At 36.5% G+C, this 26,763-nt stretch overlaps 1 protein-coding gene across 2 annotated transcripts in view; it reads left to right on the top strand.

The window, feature by feature from the left end:
* Window positions 1-7,138: 7,138 nt before the first annotated feature.
* tulp1a (TUB like protein 1a) overlaps window positions 7,139-26,763 on the top strand; it is an 84,373-nt gene continuing 64,748 nt past the window's right edge. Inside the window, exons 1-12 of one of the 2 annotated variants that reach the window (XM_089124533.1) lie at window positions 7,139-7,815; window positions 7,896-7,929; window positions 15,489-15,615; window positions 17,271-17,372; window positions 18,899-19,018; window positions 20,241-20,351; window positions 22,452-22,631; window positions 22,857-22,936; window positions 23,010-23,180; window positions 25,065-25,177; window positions 25,274-25,382; window positions 25,473-25,571. In XM_089124533.1, the coding sequence (XP_088980659.1) occupies window positions 7,769-7,815; window positions 7,896-7,929; window positions 15,489-15,615; window positions 17,271-17,372; window positions 18,899-19,018; window positions 20,241-20,351; window positions 22,452-22,631; window positions 22,857-22,936; window positions 23,010-23,180; window positions 25,065-25,177; window positions 25,274-25,382; window positions 25,473-25,571 (1,293 nt within the window). In that variant the 5' untranslated portion in view covers window positions 7,139-7,768. Of the gene's footprint in view, window positions 7,816-7,895; window positions 7,930-15,488; window positions 15,616-17,267; window positions 17,373-18,898; window positions 19,019-20,240; window positions 20,352-22,451; window positions 22,632-22,856; window positions 22,937-23,009; window positions 23,181-25,064; window positions 25,178-25,273; window positions 25,383-25,472; window positions 25,572-26,763 lie in introns of both variants that reach the window. The other variant, XM_089124532.1, reaches the window with a different exon arrangement.

Below are 26,763 nucleotides of genomic sequence, written 5' to 3' on the forward strand. Positions count from 1 at the left end.
GTTGAGCTTGACAGATGAAAGCTTTCGCCCTTCCCAGTTCTTTGACTGGGGGTTAAATTAGGGTTGGGCTACTTGGCAGGAGAAGATTACGAGTAGAGCTTGACAGTTGAGATCGACTACGGATGGAAACTTCCACTCTATCACTTGTAGTCCTCGACAAATTATTATATTGGGTATTGAAGCAGGATTATACTCCTTGTGAATGGGTTGATCCCCATTCCCAGGCTACTCGAAGGTTCCATGAATGGTTACACATATAACTCGCGATGTACCAGTAGTTGTAGCCACGAGAAACAAAAAAATATTTGAAGACCCTTGTAAAAAAAAAAGAAAAAAAAAGAACTGTGGTTAATTGTACTGAATGTGCATTTGTAGTGTACTTCAAATATTAAGTCTATTTTTTAAAACACTTTAGTTTAGGGTCCAATTCTCACTATGAAGTAATCGCTTCTTAGCATGCATATTACAAGGATATTGGCTGTTTATTAGTACTTATAAAGCACATAGTAATGCCTTAATCTGCATGACCATTTTCTACATCCCTTAAAGAACAACTTTTGGTATTTTACACTTAAATCCCTGTTTTAAGATCATTTCTGATGAAATAGAATGGTTAAGATACATGATAAGATACATTTAGACACATGCTGCTGGCCTGAGAAATTTCGGTTTCTGTGGTTTACAAATTTACAAAGATGTGAAACTCACCGAGTGGTCAGGGGTGTTCACTGATATGCTCAAACAAAAATCGCTGCAAAAGATTATTTCCATCAGGTTTTTGTCCAACTCCATTGACTTAACTTGGGAAAAAAACAATGATAAAACCTGTTGGAAAGCATCAAAGATTTTTGAATGAGCATATCAGTGAACAACCCAGAACACTCCTTTAATCCCATCCAATAACTAACTAAACTTAACAACTTCAAGCAGTAATTAGGAGTTTGAGGCAAAAGTCGTATTTAATAGTTAGTTATACTGTAATTATAATTGAAAAATAAAACTGTTCTAGCAGACAATGTACTATTAATAAAATAAAAGGCATGTACACTTTCATGTCTGTTTCTTAACAAACTTAAGTGAAATTTTAAATAGTGCACTTTGAATTAATGCCAAATTAAAAGTTCTACTCCGTTAAAGCACATTTTAAATCATTATGTTTTAATAGTCTTTTTCATGCTTTAAATAAGTAAAATAATGAATAATGGGCCTTATTTAAAAAAAAAAAAAAAAAAAAAAACACCTTGGGAAAAAATGACTGGAAACACACATAAGGTAACATTCAACAACGATCTGGCACAGGACTGGATATACCATTAAATAGGGCACTACTTGAGGGGACAGCCATTTGTAGTGGAGTCCGAAATCATAATGGACATTATTGAGTACACTGACTGACGTAGGGATTGAGGGTTTAGGGGGTGATTTGGGATTCAGTTAGGCCATGTCCACACGGACACGGGTATTTTTATAACCGTGACTTTTTTTACGCGATTCGGCCGTTCGTCCACACGGAAACGCAGTATCAGGACACTGAAACCGAACATTTTTGAAAACCCCTGCCAGGGTGAGTATTTTCTGAAACGCCGGTTGCAGTGTTGTCGTGTAGACAGTGAAACCGGAGTTTTTGCAGCGCTGACGGCTTCTGATTGGCTAACGTGGCTTTACGGTTAGGTTTATATCGCCGCCTGCTGGTGTTGCATGCTCTTGACAGCGCTTGATAGCGTGTTTTTGCGTTTTCATGTGGACAGAGGTTTTTTTTAAACGCAGGAGGGAAAAACTCCGGTTATAAAACTACTCGTGTCCGTGTGGACAAGGCCTTAGGGAGAATAAATAGGGAGCAAACAAGACAAGTTACAAGAGAGGACAGGTGGGGAACCAATGAATGGATCAATAATCAGGTAACAAGATGGGTGGGGTTAGACAATCGACAGGAGAGCACATGGCACAAGGAAACACAAATGACAAGCCATGTGCTCACACCAAACATGACAAAAACACGAGCACATGGCCAGCGAACACAATCCCAAACCATGTGTTAAAACAAAACAAGACAGGAACACAGCTAATGAAACTCAAAACCGCACGCTCACACAAGACAAGACAATACAGAAGCGTATTGATGAGACTGAAGTGACAGAACCCTGACTATTTCATATTACATTTAAAGATACTATATTAAGTGTACAACATTTCAACTTAATCATTAAATACACAAATGTGTATTTGCAAATGACATACAAATTCCAACAGAAATGTAATTAAAATATACTTTAGTTTACTATATTGGTAACCATATTTCAAAGACAATAGAAGAAATTATGAAATTACGTATCCTCCTGATACCCAGAAAAATAGTAGTGTGAATTTATTTTATAAATATACAGTATATCATCACATTGTTTGGACTTTGGAGCATAAGGATGCCATTTTGTCCTCTGTAGAGGCCACCAGGACTCGGTTAAGAAAGATATCTACTTCAGTCCTGTGTCAAAAAGCACTCTTAAGTTCAAACTAATTTAATATAAATATTTAATATAAAACATTTTCATTTAATTGAAAACGTTACATTCACTGCTTTCTGTATTATGTTATTCATATAGTATTTTATTTCCATAATAGTACACATTTTTAAAAGTACTAAATTGTATTTCTTTTTCACAAGGGGAAAGTTTGTTCGTTCAGAAGATGGAAAGAATAATAGATCACACAATATGAATGTATTTGTTGATGCACAACTCACGTGTGTGTGGATACAGTGAGAGGGCAGGAGCATTTGAGAACGCCCCGAGGGAGAAATGTGCACTTGTTCACACTGCCCTCCATCTGCTCTCTATGAGGACGTCAGCATGACAGAATATGCCATCTTTCAAGCGCGAGGAGCCTGTTGTACTGTAATGACAAATCATCAGACAGCCCTCTATTAGAAAGGAGAACACCTCCCGTGTGCCTTTTGTTCCTTTTCATTATATCGCCTGCTCTCCTCTTTGTTTAACACCCTCCCTCTTTTGTATTTGTGTGTGTGTGTGTGTGTGTGTGTGTGTGTGCTGAATAAGGAACATACTGCTCTGTTCTTTAGTCCCCTAAGGTCGTTGTCATATTATCTGTTGTTTCTCATTTACTTTTTTTTGATTTGCTTCAATGCAGAGCATACTGTACCATGAAAAACTGCCTGGGTGTGCACAATTATTGTCATACACAAATATTGAGTAATATGAGTAATAAAATTCTATGAACAGGTTTTTCTTTTTTGTTTAATTTCTCAACATTTCTCTTGCCATTATTTTCTCACTGAGCTTCTTTCAATGAATTCTTCGGGGAACAGTCATTAACTAATCAACAGGAAAAACTACAAAGGACTACAAACACATGGCACAAAACAGGAAATAATAAAAGTCCACACAACAAGACAAGAATCATAACTTAAGGACTGCCTTCTACACAAAATAAATAAATCATTTGATGCTCCGATGAAAATAATTTTTGTAGCTAATAGCACTTGTACATTTGTACTTCAAATCTTGTATGAAAAATCTGCAAAAAAATTGTACCTATAGGGGTACAACCATAGATATAAAGGCTAGATATGTTGTTCACGCTGCTGGCCAATGGAGGTCGATGTCTGCACCTGGCGGCCATCTTGTTACAGGCAGCTCGTTCACTCGTAACATTGTGTTAATTGTACATGTACTATTTAAATGACCATAACTTGCTCAATTTTCTACCGATTTTAACGGTTTGGTTTGTTATAAACGTCAGAGATGTAGTTATGACACATAATAAGTGTATAAATAAATAACCATCCAGATCATTATAGCCACGTTAATAACGTTTGTAAGAAACCAAACTGTTTGTAAATCCGTTAAGATTTCATTGAGATAAGAGTATTTGTGTTCGTGCTGACCACTCATCTTACATCAGCTTGCCTGTGACAAGATGGCCGCCGGTGATGACGATAGAAACTCTGCCTTAAGACGTCTAGCCTTTATATAGATATCTATGGGTACAACAACTTTTCACTGGCAGTACCCTTAAAGGGGCAACTTTTTACCATTTTGTTTCTCCCTAAAAGCTGCATATTAGTGTGTAACTACATATATGTAGCCTACCATCAATGTAGGCAATGTTTGGAGAGGCTAGCAATAGCGAGCTAGCTTTGGAGACCCTTCCTCCAGAGCGTCATCAAAGCCTCCTTCAAAACACATGAAGGCGTACAGCAAGGAGCAAACAAAAGTGTCACGAGAGACACCGTTAAACTACCTCACGTCTCAAAGTATGTAACATTACAATAATAATGAACATAAACAACTTAAAGAGCTCTGACCTGTACCACCTGACTGCTGCAGATTCATTTCAGCATTGATAGTGTTGCCATTGAAACGCATAAATTCTAGACCCGAAACGCTCAAAGTATAACCTCACGAGTTTCCATGTCTTCCAAATTAAAGTAGTTATGGTGTGAAAACAGCTTAAAATTGTTGTTTTGGTTTAGGAGGAACTGTAAAAGGCGACTGCTGTTTGGGTTGTGGCGTTCAGTGACTGACGTCTGTCTAGCATGAAACGCACTGATTATGTGTGATGCACTTTGATGGACTTCAAAACAGAAACAACCATTGACTGCCTTTATAAAGCTTGGAAGAGCAAGGACATTTTTTAATATAACGCCGATTGTGTTCGTCTGAAAGAATGACATATAGGCTACACCTATAGACTAATTGTAATTTTTGGGTGAACTGTCCCTTTAATGGAGCATTTACTTCTGTCTCATTTAAAGGAGTAGTTCACTTTAAAAAAAAAAAAAATGCTGATAATTTACTCTCCCCCATGTCATCCAAGATGTCCATGTCTTTCTTTCTTCAGTCGAAAAGAAATTACAAACTGATCTCACGACCAAATCGTACGAAATCGGCGCATGATTAAAAAGTGTCTAAATTCGTACGACCTCACTCGTACGAATTAGTACGATTTTGCTAAATCGTACATATTTTACGAATTGGCCAATTCGTATGAATTCGTACGAATGACCTACCCCTGACCCTGCCCCTAAACCTAACCATCACGTTGGTTTATACAAATCGTACAAATTCGTACGAGTGAGGTTGTATGAATTAGACACTTTTTAATCATGCGTCAAATTCGTACGAATTGGTCGTGAGATAGCGTCGGAAATTAAGGTTTTTGATGAAAAAATTCCAGCATTCCAGACAAATATTTTTTCTGAGTCAATTCGTTCATTTCGTTCGTTGAATAAACCAAATTACATGACAAAAGATCAGTTCATTTTGATAAACAAGTTCGAACAGAGAGAGAGAGTGATGAATGCGCATCACAGAAAAGAGCAAGGTAACCATTTGAGCTTGTAAAACTTTGTTTTTTGTTTTTTAAATGAGTGATCGTTTCGCTAGATAAGACCCTTATTCATCGTCTGGTGTCGTTTAAAGCCCTTCGAATAGTTTGCAGTTTACACTGAAACTGTCTTTTGGACCTTGAAACCTTAATTTCTTTTCGACTGAAGAAAGAATGACGTGGATATCTTGGATGACATGGGGGTGAGTAAATTATCAGCAAAAGTTTTTTATTTTTTTATTTATATATATATATATATATATATAATTTTATACGATTTTTTTTATCCCCCTTTGCAGTTATTGTTTTATATGTATTTGATTCTGCCAAGAGTTAAAAATCTAAATCTAAACAGTATATTTGGAATATTTCTGAAAACATGAAAAGCACACAGGAACTTACCCTCGTTCAGTGGCAGATTGTAGAGTTGCACTGTCTCTTTAAGGCCCAAAGAGCTTCGCCACAGTGGGTCAATTCACTAGCTTCTCTTAATAGTCGTGATGTCAGTTGTTGGGGAAGGCTGCCAGAAAGAGCAGGCCAGCCAGCAGATCCATTAGTCTAGACTGCCATAATCACACAGGGGAGGGGAGAAGGATATAGAGGACAGAGCTGGACCCCTCGGGTCAGCAGGAGATGTGTGTCAGGCCAGGGAACTCTAACACTCTTCGAGGCTCAATAATTAAAGCTACAGCTACAGTCCCTGTTTCCAACACTTGGCAGTCAGCCCACATGCGTGTGAGTATAGGGACAGGGAATGAGGTTCAATTAGTACAGGATTTAGATGGAGGTGTTCATGCGCGTGAGGGCTTAACGTGCGCACACACTGTACATGTATTTCATTCAAAAGTCGTGTTCAAGAATAGCCTATAAAGTGAGAAATACACTGTATCATCATTAACATACATGCAATATAGCCTACATTTCATAACGCGTGCATTACCCTGTGGAATAAAAAAAAAAGTGCTTCATGTTGTGCTATAATATTGTGTTATATATGGATGAGAACTTGTTTGAATTAACTAGCGTTCTCAGCAGCACAACATAGGCTGCCATATCTCTCCCTCTTGTGGCACATATTGGTAACTACACACAGAAACAAAACAAAATCAAAAATTGTTAATTGGCTAATTTAAAGATAATATAATAATACCAAAATGATATACTGTACACTATGAAAATGTGCATTTGCTCAGGGTTTTATGATAGCAGAAATAATGATAAGATGATTAATATAGAAACATGAAATGATGAATAAAGATAAAATACATAGACTGGATCTACCCCAAATCACAAATCATTCCTCATTTTATTATCAAAGTAATACAAACATTTTTTTTGTTATTATTATTGATAGATAGACTATTTAATAGGGCTTCAATGTGATCATTTATGATTCGACATGCCTATAAGTATTATTGTTTCTTTCTTACTATTACAAAGCTATTATGGTGGCCAATTGGACTTTAATTATTTTATTAATTTTAATTATTTAGTTAATTAAGCATCCAAAAAAATACAATCCTGAAATGCAGATTGCATTTTTTTTTCATAAACATATATTGACTCTTAAAGCAGTGCTAATAATTAAAATAAAAATTTTAATTATTATGGTAACACTTTTGCAATAAGGTCTTATTAGCTAACATGAGCTTTTTTACAGCATTTGTTAATCTTTGTTAAAGTTTGATAATAAAAATACATTGATTCATTGTTTGCTAATGTTAGTTTGCAGTGCATTAACTAATGTTAACAGATACATTTTTTTGACCATAAAAATATTATTAATTGAAATGAACAGTAAATAAGATTAATACATTTTGTAGAAGTATTAATCATTGTTAGTTGACCTTATAGTAAACTGAAAGTTATCATTATAGTATAATAAAAATCCATCACTGCCATCCTATAACATGGCTTTTATGGAGCAGAGCTTAACAATTTTTTTTGTATTATTATTAATACAGCATTATTTTAATGATAAGAACCTATATGTGAGCTTTACAATCGCCTAAAGACACATGTGGTAGGCTTCTTACTCTGAAGGCAATCCTATTAAATCTTTGCAGGTGGATGAGTAAGACCTCCATTGACTGGTTTTGTTGTGGGTAGATTGCTGGTTTGTCAGATGACAGATGGCACTCATTTAAACCTAAATGCATGCTGGGAAACCGCACTCTCATCTTATTGCATTTTAAGACGACCGGTAAAACCCAACCTCTATTTGTTCAAGAGCAAAAAGACATAGATAACATTTCTGCAATGCGTGCCATGACCTACAGTCTACGGAAATGAAAGAAAGCTAGATTGGATGGAGAAACAATGCATAGTACATAGAAAAAGTATAATTACGAGCTGCAGTGGAATGCTGGGATTATTACTGATCGATTGAGCTTTGGATATTGTATTTGAGAGGAATTCAGAGGAGATGCCTCTGCAGAAACAGATCTTGAAGGAGGTTTGGACGGAGGACAGGTGAGGAGTGCTTTCTGCTTCACTATAATTGATGTCCTACTGTAAGTGTGCTTTGCTGATAATGTTGATTTAACTTTTAGTCTGCCCAATGATGACTCCAAAAGGTCAGTACAGGTGAGTTACACATATATGTATTTATGTAAGTTTGTGCATGTTTCAATCTATGTAGATATTCGCATTCAAGTGCAAATGTGGGTCTAAAATGGTGAGAACACATTGAAAACCTTTTTTCCCCCCGCATTTAAACTTCGAAAGTTTAAGAATTAAAAACAATTGTAAAAGAAAGAAAAGTTATTAGAAATGAAGATTGAAGCTCGAGATGCTCTTTGGATCATTCTCAAGTCATGCTGGTGGACACGGTCATCACGTTTTGCACAAACGTATTGAGCTCAACTGCTGCTGTTATTAAAGAAAAGGGTGACAAACCAAATGCTGCGATATTGTGAAATTCATGTTCATTTTTTAATTGAACTTTTCACTAGGATTAATGTCTAGTTCAGTCATGAAACTCCAGAGGGCGCTGACTGAAAAGCAGTCGCATCATTACCACATGGGACAATCTGATTGGCCTCAGCTGATTCTGCAGCCAATGAGATTTCGTGCTCAACATTTAAATTGTCTGGTTTGTTGTTTGCTTTAAGTTCCTCTGAAACCCCCACCTCCCCAGCTCCACCTGCCTAGATCTGCGGGACCACGGGATATATGAATGTCTATGTAATCATACTTGCATACTTACAGCAGTTGAGAACAGGCACGCTCAACTCCAAAAATGATGGGTTGATGGGTGCGAGTTAATAAGAAATAGATCAAATAAAGATGAAAAACTGCAACATAGGGACTAAAATGAACACTCGCCAAATGCGAATAAAACTTGGTGTTGGCGTATATGAATACAGTGACAAAAACAGTGTCAATTGCCAGTTGGCTGATAACATTTTTGTAAATTCTAAAAATGCAGTGTTGTGAGAACATGAGAGAACAAAGTTTAATCCTTGCCATTCTAAGTATTCAAGTATTCAAGCCCAAAAAGACGTAAAAGGGAAATCCGCGTTTCAGACAGAGCGCGAATACAGAACTGAGCTCTCTTTCACGTTTTCTTACACTAAAAACGGACATATTCAAACAAAATGGTGTCAAAAAGACTTGTTTTGGCTTCGCTGTAAAAAAAAATCTGTTAAATTTATGGGAAAAACTGGCAGCTGTGGTTACCAGAGTTTTCCTGTTAAAAAAATACTTTTAAAAAGACTTTTAACCGTATTTAATTTTAAAGCAACAAACCGTATTTCATTATCTGATATAATGTTAATTTACTGACCTTTTGAAGTATTAATATCTGTTTTGTTCATTTGTAATACACTGACAGCCAACAATCACAGCAGTATTGCGATATATGAGATATATTAAATGTAACTGATTAGAAAAAAAAAAACTAAGATAATGAAGAAACGGTTAAAATACATTAAATGTGAAGTGTCACGCAGGGAATTGTGGGAATTTCAATTTAATTTTTCCCCCCTGTAAATTATACAATGAATTGTTCTTTTTCACTTCCAAAAACTGTAAATTTAACAGTATTTTACAGTAAAGTTACATTAAATGTACCATTATACTGTATATATCACAGTTATTTACCGTATATTGTATGGAAACTTGGTAACACTTTACAATAAGGTTCATTAGTTAACATTAGTTAACTACATTAGTTAGCATGAACTAATAATGAACAGCACTTATACAGCATTTAATAATCTTTGTAAATGTTAAATTCAATATTTACTAAAACTTTATAAAAAATCTTGTAACAGTAGTTAATGCGCTGTGAACTAAGATGAACAAACAATGAACAGCTTTATTTTTATAAACTAACATGAACAAAGATTAACCAATACTGTAACAAATGTATTGCTCATGGTTAGTTCATGTTAGTTAATACATTAACTAATGTTAACTAATGAACCTTATTGTAAAGTGTTACCGGAAATATTCTGTTAACCAATTAACAGTTTTTCACTATAGCATTTTTACAGTCTTTTACTGTTAAAATCACGTCATTTTTTACCGTGTTGAATTGTCTTGGCCAGTAGTCCTCGTATAGTCATGTTTTGTAATAGTTATGTCTTAGGTTAATGCAAACAGCTGTGAAAGTAAGGATATACTGTATATATATGAAGAGTTCAGATGCAAAAGCCTCTAAATGCCATTTGAAATTTTCTTCTTTAATGATGATTTTTATCAAACTTGTATATTTAAGTTCAGTAATTTCACTTAAATGGCAATGATAATTACCTATTAATTGTTATTTAAGTGAAATTAATGAAATAAAATATACAAGTTTAATAAAAATCATCCTTAAAGAAGAAAATTTCAAATGGCATTTAGAGGCTTTTGCATCTGAACTCTTCATATATATATATATATATATATATATATATATATATATATATATATATCAGTATCAGTATATCGGATAATAATATCTAAAAATAAAAAGGAATACAAACTAAATTGACAGGTTTGAAAATGACAAAAAAAAAAACTAATACTTTAAATAAAATTAAAACATAAAAATGAAAACTAATTACAAATATTCATAAAAATATTATAGTATCTCAAAAGTATCTCAATACAAAGACAGTTTGTTGGTCTTTTTAATATGTTGTAAGGCAAACCATGTGTAAATTCATAAGTTGTCAGCATTGCTGAGTATTTCCTTAAAACTGCAGTGAACCAAAGACAGTCTCAAAAACGCAGTTGCTGGTGTGAGTCAGTGGAGGCGGGGCTAGTTTGCATATTCATAGAATCACATGTACTAAATGTGGCAAGAGTTACATTCAAGCTATTTTAAGTCGTGACGGATAACAAAATGTTTTAAAATGTAATTTTGCTGATGAAAGATGAGTTTTAATTGATAAAATGCTTGAAAACAGGTGGACTTCAAATGGTTCCGCTGATAATCTAGTGTGTAATGAAGAGCGCTCATTTCTCTAGTGTTCAGTAGATGGTATGTTCCTCTTGTGTTGTTTTGGTTGCTCCTGAGGCAGATGGGCTTTGCACTGAATCCTATTATCAACTTCTCTGGACTAAACTAGCTTTCATAATCAGCCACACTGATGCTCTCAGCACACACACATAAACACACATGACAGCTTCATCTGCTGTCTTGCCTGGACTTTTACTCTTGAACCGATGTCATCTCAATAACCATGTCTGCAGAGAAGGTACATCTTATCTGTGGCGTCTTATAGCCGAAAAGAGCTTCTAGTTTCTAAATGCAGTTAAAGATGTCTTAAATTTCAATGTATTAAGAGTCTGGGTGTTTTAAGCAGTAATGGAACCAATACTAAGAAGCCACTAAACAAACCTAAATTTGTTAATACAAGTCTGTTTGATTGATAAGTTAGTGTTTTCTGTCAGCATACATGTGTCAATGGTCTTTTGCTGGACATAATATGCACTAGTTTGTGATTTTCATTCTTTTTAAGAGCCTTTTTAACTGGAAATTTGTAATCTCAAGATGGCAGTGCCACAATCCAACTCAAAGACGCATGCCTTGATCCTGTTTACAGGTCCAGATTCTCTAAAATTGCCATTCATTAGTCATCTAATAATCTATAATCGAATATCTTTTCTTAGGGTAAAAGTCATTTTGTATCTTAATGTGTCAATTCATTTACTGAATCTGTTAATGGATTCTGTTAAAGGTTTTCTATTCTTTTTGAATAAAAAGAGCTTCTTATTGGCAATACATTCGGGCTCTTGATTATGTAAGCCAGTTTGCCTTTAGCTTACTGTAGGTATAGTGCGTAGTCTGGAAATTGTGTAATATCTTGAATGATCAAAGTGACTATTTGATCATCGGATTGATATTGGCAAGATTTAGAAAGTCTTTAAAAGGGGAAAGTAATGCTAACCACATTGACTTTCATAACTTTAGCAGCAAATGGATTCTGTGCTCTGGTCTTTGTTCTAGATGGCTACTAGTATACTTAAAATGTTTGGTGAAAATTAAAGTATTAGATCAAATTGTTAAGAATTGAATAATCAATTGAACTTAAAATTATGTTTTAATGCCAAATGTTTTTTGGTCCAACTTTATTTTAAGCGTTTTTAACTATAATCTACTAACGGCTCTATAGAATGCTTGATTCTGATTGGTCTATCAATTTGATTGGGTGTTATTTGTGTTAAAATATATACCGCACTCTCAATAGTTTCAAACAAATGCAGCTCCTGACATTTTGTAACTGTTGTTTTGTACACTGTTGGATTAGATAACAAACAGGTATGGTTTTAAAACATCTCAAATCAGTATCTCTTATCCCATACAGTAATTATTTATGTGGCGAAATGGCGTGTAATAAGTGGTATAACTGTATACGGTATCCCTTAAATGTCCGTCTAGCTTGAACTTGCTGCGGTAGCAACTCCTTTCTCAGTGGAAGCTTTACGTTTAAAGAGCTAATCAAATATTTTGTCTCAGATTAATATTTCACGTCTAATTATTTACTTGTGTGGCAAAGCATTCTCATCCTAGGGCGTCATCTAACTGACGCTTTTGACCATGCGTCAACATCCGACACACATGGCACCCTTTAGCGTCAATATGAGACGCTTCAGATATGGGTAGGTTTAGGTCTGGGGTAGTGTTAGGGTTAGACCACAAGGAGGCGCCTTCCGGCCCATACATATCTGCGTCTCATATTGACGCTAAATTGAGTGCCATTTATTGAGTGCCATGTGCGTCGGATGTTGATGCATGGTCAAAAGCGTCAGTTAGATGACGCCTTGGGATGAGACTGGGCTGTGTGTGGCTAGTAGCTGCGTAATAATCAGGATAATGTATGTCCAGACTGTTGTTATCTCAGAATAAACCCCTTCAGGCTGATGCAAGACCCCTCTGCTTCACGGGGTTTATTCTGAGATAACAACCGACTGGACGCACATTATCCCTCACTTAAATGAATTATTTGCTTCTCTTACAACTTTACCCACCCTTAAACTGACCCATTCCATTAAATCTATCCCTAACCTTACCCGAATCCCACCTCAATAGCCTCACAAGTGTTTTGAAATCCGACATCAACACAATAAGTACATTGGACCTAACAAGTACACTCTAAAAAAAACGCTGGGTTGTTTTAACTCAATTTTGGGTCAAATATGGACAAACCCAAACGTTGGATTAAAAAATGCAATTTAAAGGAGCTGTATGCAAGATTGTGGCCAAAACTGGTACTGCAGTCACTTTTAAATTAGGGTGTTTCCCCGCCTTCGCCCATGACTTGAGGTTGCCAGATATGCTGCAGGATCCAGCAGGAATGTAGGCTGCTACATGAAGCTTCCAATTGGAAGTGACGAGTTCTACACAGTGAGTTTTTTTCTGTTAATTATTTATTTCGGACTTTGTAACAATGTATTTCAGATTCATATCGAGTTTTTTGGGGTTTCGCAACTTTTTTATCCGATTCCGACACGTTTGTATCTGCTTCTGTGGTAACTAGAGCACAGCTGGCAACCCAAATGCCGCAACACTACCGAGTCCGTGATTGGTAGATCGGTGGAGGCTGACGCATTAGAACAAAACACAACTTGACAACATCACTTTTTAAATGACAATATCCTGGCCGGACAACTGTAGTCAGTGATATAAGCATTTGAAATGAACATGATTTCTTAATGTCTAGTGATATATCAGGGAATACTTATGATTAATTGAAATAAATGTATTGCATACAGCTCCTTTAAAAATGTAACCCAACGACTGGGTTTGTCCATATTTGACCCAAAATTGGGTTGAAACAACACAGTCTTTTTTTTAGAGTGCATTATTTTATGATACCTAATATAAAGTGTGACCCTTTCTCTGGAATATTTTTGGCATTGGAAGTACAGAACCGGCAGTAGAACAGGTTTTCCATGTTTGATATTTTTAAATGTTTGTTTTTCCAAAAACAGGAAATATTTTATACATGTGTTTCCTTTTTCCTGAGTATCCTGTTACAGTTTTAACCAGAACGGGCGGAGAAAAGGAGCGAGTATATGTCAGAGAGGGGTTGACCGAGGTCACTGGTGCGTGATGGAACTCGCTGACCCCTGAAATTATGCCATTTGCTTGCACATTAACCGTAATTAAAAATGATCCAATCAATATTTCTCAGCCAACCAAGCAGATGTGTTTGGATGTTTCTGTCAAACTTACAAAACTGAATCTATTGTGGCTTACGGTCTACAGGGGGATTTTCCAAAATGTGTGAGTGAAATCCCCATGCCGGCAGAAATCAAGGATCCCACTGTCTTTGCTCTTTGTTAAAGAGAGGTCTATAAATACTCATATAGGATTGGAACTAATCAGATTATGTGCTCCCCACTCCGTGCAGTGCGGAAGTGGGCTGTGACGTCCGGCCTACGTTGTGTAAGAATTAGACTTTCTCCTCAGGATTCGGTACATAAGAGGTCACGTCTTAAACCAATGTGCCCAACCTCCTTTGTTTGAGCAGTGTTTGAATGTACAGAAAATGTTGATTGATTTGTTTGTCCTTAAGAAAGGTGTAGACATGATTATCACACTACAAAGATTACATGTTCTTAAGACGGCATGAATTGGAAGTTGGGTCTTTTCTTCTCTATTGTGACATCTGAGTTCTCTAACAAACAATATGTAGGTTGGGATTTTGTCCATAGGGAATTGATTGGATGGTTGTTGCTTGCAATTGGTGGATCTCATGTTGGTGTTGGTCATGCCAGTAAACAAAGAAGAGAAGAGAGGGGAAGTTATTTTGATTCAATATTATAAGTGAACATGTATGATTAAAATGTGTGATTTCATGGTGACCTTTATGGAGTAGTTCACTTTTAAAGAGAAACTTTTGCTGATAATTTACTCACCCCCATGTCATCCAAGATGCCCGTGTCTTTCTTTCTTCAGTCGAAAAGAAATTAAGGTTTTTGATGAAAACATTCCAGGATTTTCTCCATATAATGGACTTCATTGGGAACCAAACGGTTCAAGGACCAAACGAGAGTTTCAGTGCAGCTTCAAAGGGCTTTAAACAACATCAGACGATGAATAAGGGTCTTATCTAGGACCCTTCGAGTCATGACTCGAAAAAAGATTTGTTCATTTTGATGAACGAGTTTGAACAGGAGAGTAACGAACGTGCATCACAGAACACAGAAAGGTGACTATTTGAGCTTATAAAACTTAATTTGTTATTTATTTATTTTTTAAATGAGCGATCGTTTCGCTTGATAAGACACTTATTCATCAGCTGGTGTTGTTTAAAGCCCTTTGAAGCTGCACTGAAACTCTCATTTGGACCTTGAACCGTTTGGTTCCCATTGATGTCTATTATATGGAGAAAATCCTGGAATGTTTTCATCAAAAACCTTCATTTCTTTCCGACTGAAGAAAGAAAGACATGGACATCTTGGATGACATGAGGGTGAGTAAATTATCAGCAAAAGTTTTTTTTTAAAAGTGAACTACTCCTTTAAGTAATGTAGATTTCTAAAGTGTGTGCATCTTTTTTTTTTTTTTTTTGCTTTCACTGGCATTTGGCAATGGGTAAGTTTAAAACTATTGCTTACATTTACACTGCTGTGCACAGAAACTTACAAGCAAGAAAAACTGTAACTGTAAATGTGATTCATTGTCCTTATTGACAGCCACGTAGAAGACAAAAAAGAAGAAACCGGGGGCAGATTCTGGAAATGCCAATGGAGCTGAAGACAAACCGAAAAAGAGCAAAGCTAAAAAGACTGAAGAGTTGTCAGGCGAGGAGGAGAATACGCCTTCAAAGAGTCAGTCTGATACATTACACATCTCACATAGACATACAGGATAAACTCATGCTTTGCAACTGTTGTGACTTCTTACTGGATTTAAATGATTTGGATGATCCTTGGGAAATAAAATAATCACCGAACAATGGTTACATTGACATTGAACTGTCACATGTTCAAGCTTCTTTTCTGAGAGAAATACTGTACAGTGGCCACCGAAAAAAAGAAAAAAACTTAAAGGGATAGTTCACTTTAAAATTAATTTTTGGCATGTTTTAGCTTACCTTAAGGGCATCCAAGATGTAGGTGTCTTTGTTTCCACAGTATTTTCAATTTTGATATTTTTAGGTCAAACCGTTGTTGTCTGTCAGTCATATAATGGAGGTCTATGGTCACCACCTCAAAGAGCATGCACAGAGAAGTCCAAATTAAACATGATTTAATGACTCGTAAATGTAAGTACACATTGATGGCGTAAGACATGAAACGAGCGGTTTGTGTGAGAAAACGAACAGTATTTATATTGCTTTAACCTCGTGTAATCACAGCCACTTTCAAGTGATCTGAGGCCACGAGCGCTTCGGTCTGCACAAGCACAGGAAAGAGCCGGAAGTGATCTCTCTCGCGGTTGCGAAAAATTCAGTTAAATGATTGCATACCTGTAATACAGTTGAATGTTTTAAGTAATTTAAATGTTTCTAATAATAAAGTATGTATATGAGATGTTTAATTGATAACATTTTATTCGAAATAAAAATGAATTAAATGTAAATTAATGAATTAAAAGTAAATCCATAAAATGATCCTCTGGTGGATTGCCTTAAAAGGTTATATACGTAGACCTTATTCAGAGCAGCGCCATGAGGGGTATGAAAGCGAGGCTATGAGCAATAGACTAACCGTGTTGTCAATGGCATCTGCTGTAAATATGTATATTTGGAAATGTATATTTCCACAGCTCATATTGTCTTTTTTTTTGTATACTGAAACTTCTCGGAAATATATTTTTGCAGTGTTCTATAAGCAGAATAATCCCATAACACATTAAACACTGAAGTGATGTATGTCTATCCCTCACAGCCTCGCTTTCATTTAAAAATTAAAGATGGCACTGACATCATACATCTACTAAAAAAGAGCTTAGGGATATCACATAAGAATCAAGATGAGTGACGTAGAGTAAATGAACACAAAGAGACTTTACAGAGAACCACTTTAACTTACATTACACACTAACAAAGACGTTGACAACACTGAAATCAGAACAGAGAGAACTGAGGGCTTATATACGCAAGGAATGGGAATTATCAACAGAGCAGGGAACTGGTGCGTAACTCAAATCTGGTTGTGATCGGGTTGATGTGTGTGTGCTTATAGTGTGTCTGAAGCTTCAAATCAGATTTTTTGACATGCACACACAGCACGATTATACAGAGTTTCCTGCTGTTTGCGCATAATTCAATCCGATTACTTACGGATTATTTGTAAACGCAGTGACAAGGACAATAAAACTAAACAGGAAATGGTCGTTGTAGGGGTCAGGTGATTATTAAATGACATTCAGATATTTGCTTAGTGTGGTTAGTGTTAGAACACTTTTCTTTGGGAGCACGGTTATGTACTAGTGGATTGATATATGGTTGCTCAAAAAATATATTTTCACTTCTCAGCAGAGAGCAAAACAGTAAAGAAAAAGAAAACCGAGAAGGACAAAGAAGACATAACAGAGAAGAACACAAAAAAGAAGACCAAGAGTACTCCTAAGAAGAAGAAAGGTAGAAGTGATTTTGAATTCATCAATTAGTGCAAATAGATAAACATGAACTTCCTTCCTTTCATCCATCCATTAATCCTTCCTTCCTTCCTTCCTTCCTTCCTTCCTTCCTTCCTTCCTTCCTTCCTTCCTTCCTTCCTTCCTTCCTTCCTTCCTTCCTTCCTTCCTTCCTTCTTTCTGTCCATCCTTCCTTCCTTCCTTCCTTCTTTCCTTCCATCCACCTTCCTTCATTCCTTCCTTTCATCCACCTTCCTTCATTCCTTCCATCATATATTCCATCCATCCATCCTTCATTCCTTTCTTCCATTCTTCCTTCCTTCCTTTTTTCCATCCACCTTCCTTCCTTCCATCCATCCATCTTCCTTCCTTCCATCCATCCATCTTTCTTCCTTCCTTCCATCCTTCTTTCCTTCCTTCCTTCCTTCCTTCCTTACATCCATCCATCCTTCCTTCCTTCCTTCCTTCCTTCCTTCCATCCATCCATCCATTCTTTCTTCCTTCTTTCCGTCCTTCCTTCCTTCTGTCAATTATGTAGTAAAATGCTATATTTTACGAGCTCATTGCCATATTGTTACAAAACTTGGTATGTGTATTTGACAAAAATACTCAAAAAAATTGAATTACGTTAAAAAATGCTAATAGCTTTTGGTTAATTTTGTCTATTGTAATAAAACTTAGATTAACTGGCTAATGCCGAGAACATAGATACCAATTTTGCCATAGTCTGCCAAACTTCCTGTCCACCATTTGTTTTTAAACTCCTAGACCATTGCATCAGATCATCTTCAGACCATCTTTACAAAAAAAAAGTGGAATTCAGGTTTATTTATTAAACCATTCCTGAAAAATCATGAACAACTCAACAACGAGCACAGAAATGGACTGCAACCCCAAGCGTATTCTTACCAAACTTGGTGTGTTTGGCACAGGGCCACCTAGTGGTCACAATATATGAAAAATTGTTTTTTTTTTGCTTCTAAACAGTTTGACCAAAAATCATACAACTGGTCTCTTGTAGATTCGGTGCAGCATTTCTATTATATTCCAACTTTGCCATAATCAGCCAAACTTCCCGTTCGTCATTTTGATTTTCTTTAAAAACCTACTTTTTGAAACTCCTCGTTTGTCTGATTTTCGCCATATTGGAGTTAGATAATCTTCAGATAATCTTTTATGTCCGTTTTTGTATATTGAATCAACTAATCTGATGGCACAATGCCAAACTGCATCCAAGTCTTCATCTCTGGAAAGATTTGACATATTGACACCCAACTTTGTGTGTGTAATTGTCAGCGCCACCTATCGGTCAAAAGTAATAAGCAATAATGTCACAATATAAGTAATTTTATGAAAGGGCTTGTCTCAGAATTTCTTTATTCATTTTTTTTCTGTCGATCTGATGTCTTAATGTTTAGCTCCTCATTCTGCCACTGTGTTGCTTGCCATTATAACAGACCCAAACCCTGGTGGCACCATTTAAATGACTTGTTCTTCAATATTGACATTTCTAACCGTCATTTTGTTTAGATTCTGTTGATGAAGATGATGGGGATGATGAAGAGGAGACCTCACAGAAGAAGACAAAGAAGAAAACCACCAAAGAAAGCTCCCCTGCTGGTACCAAAGAAAAGAAATCAAAGGCCAAAGGTCAGTTGAGCGTATTCACACTTGAATGCATGCTAATGAGCGAGGCCAAGGTTCATTTTGAGCTTTCTTCCATTAGTTTCAACAGCCAAGTGGCATTTATGTGATTATAAGAGTCGCTTTGAACTTTGAACTTTGCTGGGGGGTTGAGTGTGTTTTCCATACAGAGAGTATTTTTGGGCTCTTAAAACAGTTTGAGATTTTTAGGTTTTATTTCCCCCTCAGAGCAAAACACTTCAGGTATCGAATCAAACTTAGACAATGGCTTCAGTGTGTGTAACTCTTAATGTGGTTATGTACACATGCATGGGGGTTTGCTGCTCAGGAAGAGGATTAGCGCTAGATCTCGTGAGCTAAGAAGATTAGCCCGAACAATACGGCAGAGCTGTCTAAAAGATCACCACTCCGGTTTGTCTATGAGTTGAAGTGGGGTCTTTCAAGTGAATTTTACTCTTGTTTTCTGCTTATGGTTTTAGGGATTCGTTTGCTTGGCCTCATTTTCCCTGTTGTTAAAAGACAGATGGTGAACTCCTCAGGGGGTGTCTGATCAAGCCACACTTAGACAAATAAAATAAAGTCCAGCTGCTAACTAATACATTTTACCAGACAGTCTGCAGTGACCTAGATGATTGAAAACATACACAGATGACCTCCTCTGGGGCTCTTATTAAAAGCTTCAAGTTTAATGTATGGTGCTGCGTAAACCTTGAAGCATGTTTCAAAAGTTCAGCAATGTTTTTTGATGGAAAAAAAAAGAAAAAAAGAGCTGGGATGTTAGAATTAATGGCACTCTGATACTGAGCTATCGCTGTTTTAATATACATATATACGGTTTTTTTTATGATGGTACTTGTTTCAGAAGATTAAATAACATTGAAAATTTGCCAAGTTGAATGTTTCTGTAACCAAGAACAGAAAAAGGGAATGTTCTTAGAATATTTTTGTCAGCTGGATCTCTGGTTGTTGTGAAGGAGCCTATTGAGCCATTAACCTCACCATTTCCATAAGTTCTTCAATTAGAAGCTGTTTTGATTATCTGAAGCTGGCACACCTTTATAACCCCAGGGGAATTCTGGGAACTGGTCCTAACTTGTCACTTGAATACCCTGTGAACAAACTTGGCTTCAATGACTTATACACCAACACATAGGTTTTGTTGCAGGCGAGTCATCATTGTAGAAAATACTGAGTTATTTTTTTTTTCCACAATATATTATCTCTGCAGAGAGTAAAGGTGAATCAGAAAGCAAAGGAAAGACATCTAAGGCAAAAAAGGAACCAGCTTCCATGTTTCAGATAAACGGAGATAAACCCGATTTTATCGCAAAAAAGAAAGGTAATTTTACTTTTCTTAAAATACTGTACATTAATCATTGTGTTGCTAAAAGCAAGTATCTCACAAAGCTTTTCTGGGACATATCTCACAAAGAATGTCTTGGTCATATTTCACCTTAAACCTAAACTAAATTATTTGCAAAAAAATATTTGCAGTACAATTACGAATTCTCGTTTCTGTGTAAAACAGAAAGATGTATTATTTAAATGGATAAACATGTAATTTAAAACATATTTTTTTTATTGTGATGTTATACACACACACAAACATCTTGCTTGAATAATGCACTGAGTAAAAAAATCATGAAAAATACTTGATATCTTTTGTTTTAAATAGTTGAAGGTTGGAAGGAAGTAAGGAAGGAAGTTAGGAAGGAAGTAAGGAAGAATGGATTGATGGAAGTAAGGAAGGATGGATGGATGGATGGGTGGATGGAAGGATAGAAGGATGGAAGTAAGTAAGTAAGTAAGTAAGGAAGGAAGGAAGGAAGAAAGGCTGGATGATAGATGGAAGGAAGGATGGATAGATGGATGGATGGATGGATGGATGGATGGAAGGAAGGATGGATGGAAGGAAGGAAGGATGGATTGGAGGAAGGAAGGGTGGAAGTAAGGAAGGGTGGATGGATGGATGGAAGGAAGGAAGGAAGGAAGGAAGAAAGGCTGGATGATGGATGGAAGGAAGGAAGGAAGGATGGATGGATGGAACTAAGGAAGGATGGATGGAAGTAAGGAAGGATGGATGGAAGGAAGGATGGATTGGAGGTTGGAAGTAAGAAAGGATGGATGGAAGGAAGGAAGAAAGGAATGATGGATGGATGGATGGAAGTAAGGAAGGATGGATGGATGGAAGTAAGGAAGGATGGATGGAAGGAAGGAAGGATGGATTGGAGGAAGGAAGGTTGGAAGTAAGGATGGATGGAAGGAAGGAAGGAAGGAAGGAAGGAAGGAAGGAAGGAAGGAAGGAAGGAAGGAAGAAAGGCTGGATGATGGATGGAAGTAAGGAAGGAAGGATGGATGGATGGAAGTAAGGAAGGATGGATGGATGGAAGTAAGGAAGTATGGATGGAAGGAAGGAAGGATGGATTGGAGGAAGGAAGGTTGGAAGTAAGGATGGATGGAAGGAAGGAAGGAAGGAAGAAAGGCTGGATGATGGATGGAAGGAAGGAAGGATGGATGGATGGAAGTAAGGAAGGATGGATGGATGGAAGTAAGGAAGGAAGGAAGGAAGGAAGAAAGGCTGGATGATGGATGGAAGTAAGGAAGGAAGGAAGGATGGATGGAAGTAAGGAAGGATGGATGGATGGAAGGAAGGAAGGAAGGATTGGAGGAAGGAAGGTTGGAAGTAAGGAAGGGTGGAAGGATGGATAGATGGAAGGAAGGAATGAAGGATGGATTGGAGGAAGGAAGGTTGGGAGGAAGGAAGGAAGGATGAAAGGCTGGATGATGGAAGGAAGGAAGGAAGGAAGGAATGATGGATGGATGGAAGTAAGGAAGGATGGATGGAAGTAAGGAAGGATGGATTGGAGGAAGGAAGGTTGGAAGTAAGGAAGGGTGGATGGATGGATGGATGGATGGATGGAAGGAAGGATGGATTGGAGGAAGGAAGATTGGAAGTAAGGAAGGATGGATGGATGGATGGAAGTAAGGAAGGATGGATGGGTGGAAGTAAGGAAGAATGGATGGAAGGAAAACTAAGGAAGGATGGATGGATGGAAGTAAGAAAGAATGGACAGAAGGAAGGATTGGAGGAAGGAAGGTTGGAAGTAAGGATGGATGGATGGATGGATGGATGGATGGAAGGAAGGAAGATGGATGGATGGATGGAAGGAAGGAAGGAAGGAAGGAAGGAAGGAAGGAAGGGAGGAAGGAAGGAAGGATGGAGGTAAATTATGTTAAAATGCTGTGTTGACTTTAAATTTTTATGCAATATATAATTTAAAATATACATTTTATGTTGGGGTCAAATGTGATTTGGACATTTCTTGGAGTGCACAAATAAATAATTCGCTTGCTTGTACATTGTGGGACCATACTGTTATGATGATAAATCATCATTAATAAAAAGTGCAACTGTCAAATTTTCTGACTGGATCTTCAGCATCTGCTCCAGCCATTAAGTCCGACAGCGATGAGAGTGAGCCAGAGACTAAACCCAGCAAGAGTAAAAAGAAATCCACTGCCAACTCCACCTCCATGTTTCAAGCTGGAGACAAAGACAAAGACAACAAGAAAAAAGACAAGAGTAATAAGGACAAAGAGAAGAATAACAAGAAAAAGAGTAAGTGAAAGACTTTTATATTAACTAATTTTTTGGACAAAAGATGACCACGTGCTTCCCCACAAAATGAACTGTTAAAAAAAAAATATTTTTTTTTTTGCAAACTACACTTAAATTGTCATATACGATCCCTATAAATTCACGTTTGTGTATTATTAAGATAACATCTTAAAGACGAAATAACATTCATTCCATTGAGCTGCTTATAAATGCTTCTCATTTTAGACGCTGCTAAATCTGATGAAAGTGATGATGATACAGAAGTGCCCAAAAAGAAGAAAGGCAAAGGAAAGAAAAGTAAAAAGGTAAGACTCCCGTAAATTGAGGCAATGTCATCCCGAGGCAAAGATCTGAATTGTAAAATCTCTCTCGCGACAGGAGGAGGAGAGGCCCCCATCACCGGACATTGAGTTCGACGACCTTGAGGAGTTTGTTCTTCAGTCTGCGCCTCAGGGAACCACCATCAAGTGTAAACTGACGCGAGATAAGCGCGGGATGGACAGAGGCTTCTACCCCACCTATTACCTCCATTTAGACAACGAGAAGAAGGTGACTTGCTCACACTTTTAGCTCAAAATCTTGCAGAACTTCACTTAAAAAAATGTGTGGGATTTACTTAAAATATATATGCACCATGTTTGCATCATACTTTTTAAGTAATCCCGACTTGCAATCATTTTACTTAAAATTAACAAGAAAACCTTTGTTAAATATACTTAAAGATTTGAGTTCACACAACATTCTTTACTTAAAAATATATGCATCACGTTACATATATATACTGTATATATATATATATATATAACGTGATGCATATATATATATATATATATATATATATATATATATAAGTAAAGAATGTTACGTGAACTCAAATATTTAAGTACATATAACAAAGGTTTTCTTGTTTATTCTAAGTAAATGTTATATGTACTTAAATATTTGAGTTCACACAACATTCTTTACTTAAAAATATATGCATCACGCTACATATACAGTATATATATATATACAGTATATATATAATTGGATTGAATGAATATGTAACGTGATGCATATATTTTTAAGTAAAGAATGTTGTGTGAACTCAAATATTTAAGTAAATTAAATATTTACTAATAAATTAATAAATAAATTATAAATAATAAATAAACTAATAAATAAATTAAACATGCAAATCACACACAATAAAGCATTTAAGTGTATTATTTATTTTTTACCCAAAACTTTTAAATTGCATTTTAAAATATACGTTTTGTCCTTCAGGCATCCAGCTTTCCAGTGATATAAGACACTTGAGTCTACGACTTACATTCTAGGAGATATGAGCAGTTTCGCGCAATTGATTATTATAGCGCCACCTATGGGCCAATATGGCTCATAATTTGATAACCTCTCCTCGATTTTTGTACTACCAGCTGTCAAAGTTTCAAAGATCCAGCTCTTACGGTTTGGGCTGCATGATGCGTTTTACGGCGGAATAATAATAATAATAATAATAATAATAAAAATCAGTACAAAAAAACAATAGGGTTTCAGCACTTCGTGCTTGAACCCCTAAATATATTCAAATAGAAAACAGTTGTTTTAAATGGTAAAAAAAATAAAAATAAAAAAATAAATAAATCTGGTTATCAAAAATCTATATATATATATAAAAACAATAAGTAAAGGTTACAAATTAGTCCATTATTAAATGCCTATAATTATACAAAAAAAAGAGTCTATTAAATAAGAGTCTATTAAATAATATCTGTTAATTTAAACAAAACAAAACAGAAGTTAATTACTGAAGACTTTTTTTTCTAAGGGGTTTTGAACGAATCTTCAAAATCATTTCAACAGTCACTGACAATTCTACAAGGTTTTGCAGTGAATTAGAGGATATATGTCGAAGGATTTGTGATTACAAATTAGGACTGGGGTTAACAGTTTAATCCTGGGTATTCATAAGCAGACAGTTTAATCCTGGGTTAACACCCTTAATTGCAAATTTGCAGTGTCAGTAGCTTGATAGTATGATTACACAAAGGCTCTAGAATTGCACATCTTGAGAATCCTGAAAAAATGTACTCAACTGTTTTTAAAATTGATAATAATAATGAATGTATGTCTGCATATTAGAGTGATTTCTGAAGGATCGTGTGAGACTGAAGACTGGATTAATGATGCTGAAAGTTCTGCTTTGATCACAGGAATAAATTGCATTTTAAAATATTTTACAATACAAAAAAATTATATAAAATTATTATAAAATTTAACTTTTTATTTATTTATTTTATTTTTTATTTTTTTGTATTTATAATCAAATAAATACAGCCTTGGTGAGCAAAAGAGAATTCTTTTAAAAACACCAATGAGATTTAACAGTGTGAAAAGCATCCACTGATGACTAACTAGGGATCCTATTTGCCATCTCACTCCATCCTGCAGGTCTTCCTATTGGCTGGTCGAAAAAGAAAAAAGAGTGCAACTTCAAATTATTTGATATCCATAGATGCCACTGACCTCTCACGGGGAGGAGAAAATTTTATCGGAAAGCTGAGGTAACATGTCTCATATAAAATGTACACAAAATAATTATGATTGCTGAGCTACTCACTTTTTTTTTGGGGGGGGTGTGTGGTTTCAATTCTTTTTAGGTCCAATCTCATGGGTACCAAGTTCACAGTGTTTGACAACGGCCTCAACCCTGACCGGGCCCTCAGGGACATGTCTAACGCCCGGCAAGAGCTAGCGGCTATAATTTACGTGAGTGCTCACTTCAGTTCCTCAACAGTCGACCTGGAGGGTGGATAATCTTTGAGAAGTTTTAAAGTGGATACTGGTGTTTCTGTCCAGGAGACAAATGTGTTGGGGTTTAAAGGGCCCAGAAAAATGACTGTGATCATCCCAGGGATGGATGACGACGACGAGCGAGTGCCGATACGTCCACAAACGGTGAGTTCAGTTCCTGCTATATCTGACTTGCAACAACAAAGGCAAGCAAATAAATGCACAATAAAAATGTGCTTTGAGTCTTAAAAGTTAGTCATCTAATTGTTTTCATCAAGACTGCCCCTGACTTTTTGAAGTCAGTTACATAAAATGGTAGATTGGTTTAATTAGATTTAGAAAATAAGACCGATCACCCATTGGTTTACTGCTAATTGGTCAAACTAGGCTTTTATTCACATATAAACATTCATCAACTCACACATCAGTTGTGGCAAATAGAAGCTCATGCATGTTCGCTTGATGTGCAGGAATCAATGCGGTTCATACTCGTGTTACGCAGCACATTTGAGCTTCAGCAAGAACCAATGAAGTTCATTCTCGTGTTACGCATCACGTTTGAGCTTCAGCTAGAGCCAATGAGGTTCATTCTCGTGTTACCCAGCACGTTTGAGCTTCAGCAAGAGCCAATGAGGTTCATTCTCCAGTTACGCATCATATTTGAGCTTCAACAAGAGCCAATGAGGTTAATTCACGTGTTAAGCAGCACGTTTGAGCTTCAGCAAGAGCCAATGAGGTTCATTCTCAAGTTACGCATCATATTTGAGCTTCACCAAGAGCCAATGAGATTCATTCTGGTGTTAAGCAGCACATTTGAGCTTCTGCAAGAACCAATGAAGTTCATTCTAGTGTTACGCATCACGTTTGAGCTTCTGCAAGAACCAATGAGGTTCATTCTCGTGTTACGCATCACGTTTGAGCTTCTGCAAGAACCAATGAGGTTCATTCTCGTGTTACGCATCACGTTTGAGCTTCTGCAAGAACCAATGAGGTTCATTCTCGTGTTACGCATCACGTTTGAGCTTCTGCAAGAACCAATGAGGTTCATTCACGTGTTATGCATCACGTTTGAGCTTCTGCAAGAACCAATGAGGTTCATTCTCGTGTTATGCATCACGTTTGAGCTTCTGCAAGAACCAATGAGGTTCAGTCTTGTGTTACGCATCACGTTTGAGCTTCTGCAAGAACCAATGAGGTTCATTCACGTGTTACGCAGCACATTTGAGCTTCAGCAAGAACCAATGAGGTTCATTCTCGTGTTACGCATCACGTTTGAGCTTCTGCAAGAACCAATGAGGTTCATTCTCGTGTTATGCATCACGTTTGAGCTTCTGCAAGAACCAATGAGGTTCAGTCT

This window comes from Pimephales promelas, chromosome 20 (assembly GCF_988280905.1).
Source record: "Pimephales promelas chromosome 20, fPimPro1.hap1.1, whole genome shotgun sequence".
Taxonomy (NCBI): Eukaryota; Metazoa; Chordata; class Actinopteri; order Cypriniformes; family Leuciscidae; genus Pimephales; species Pimephales promelas.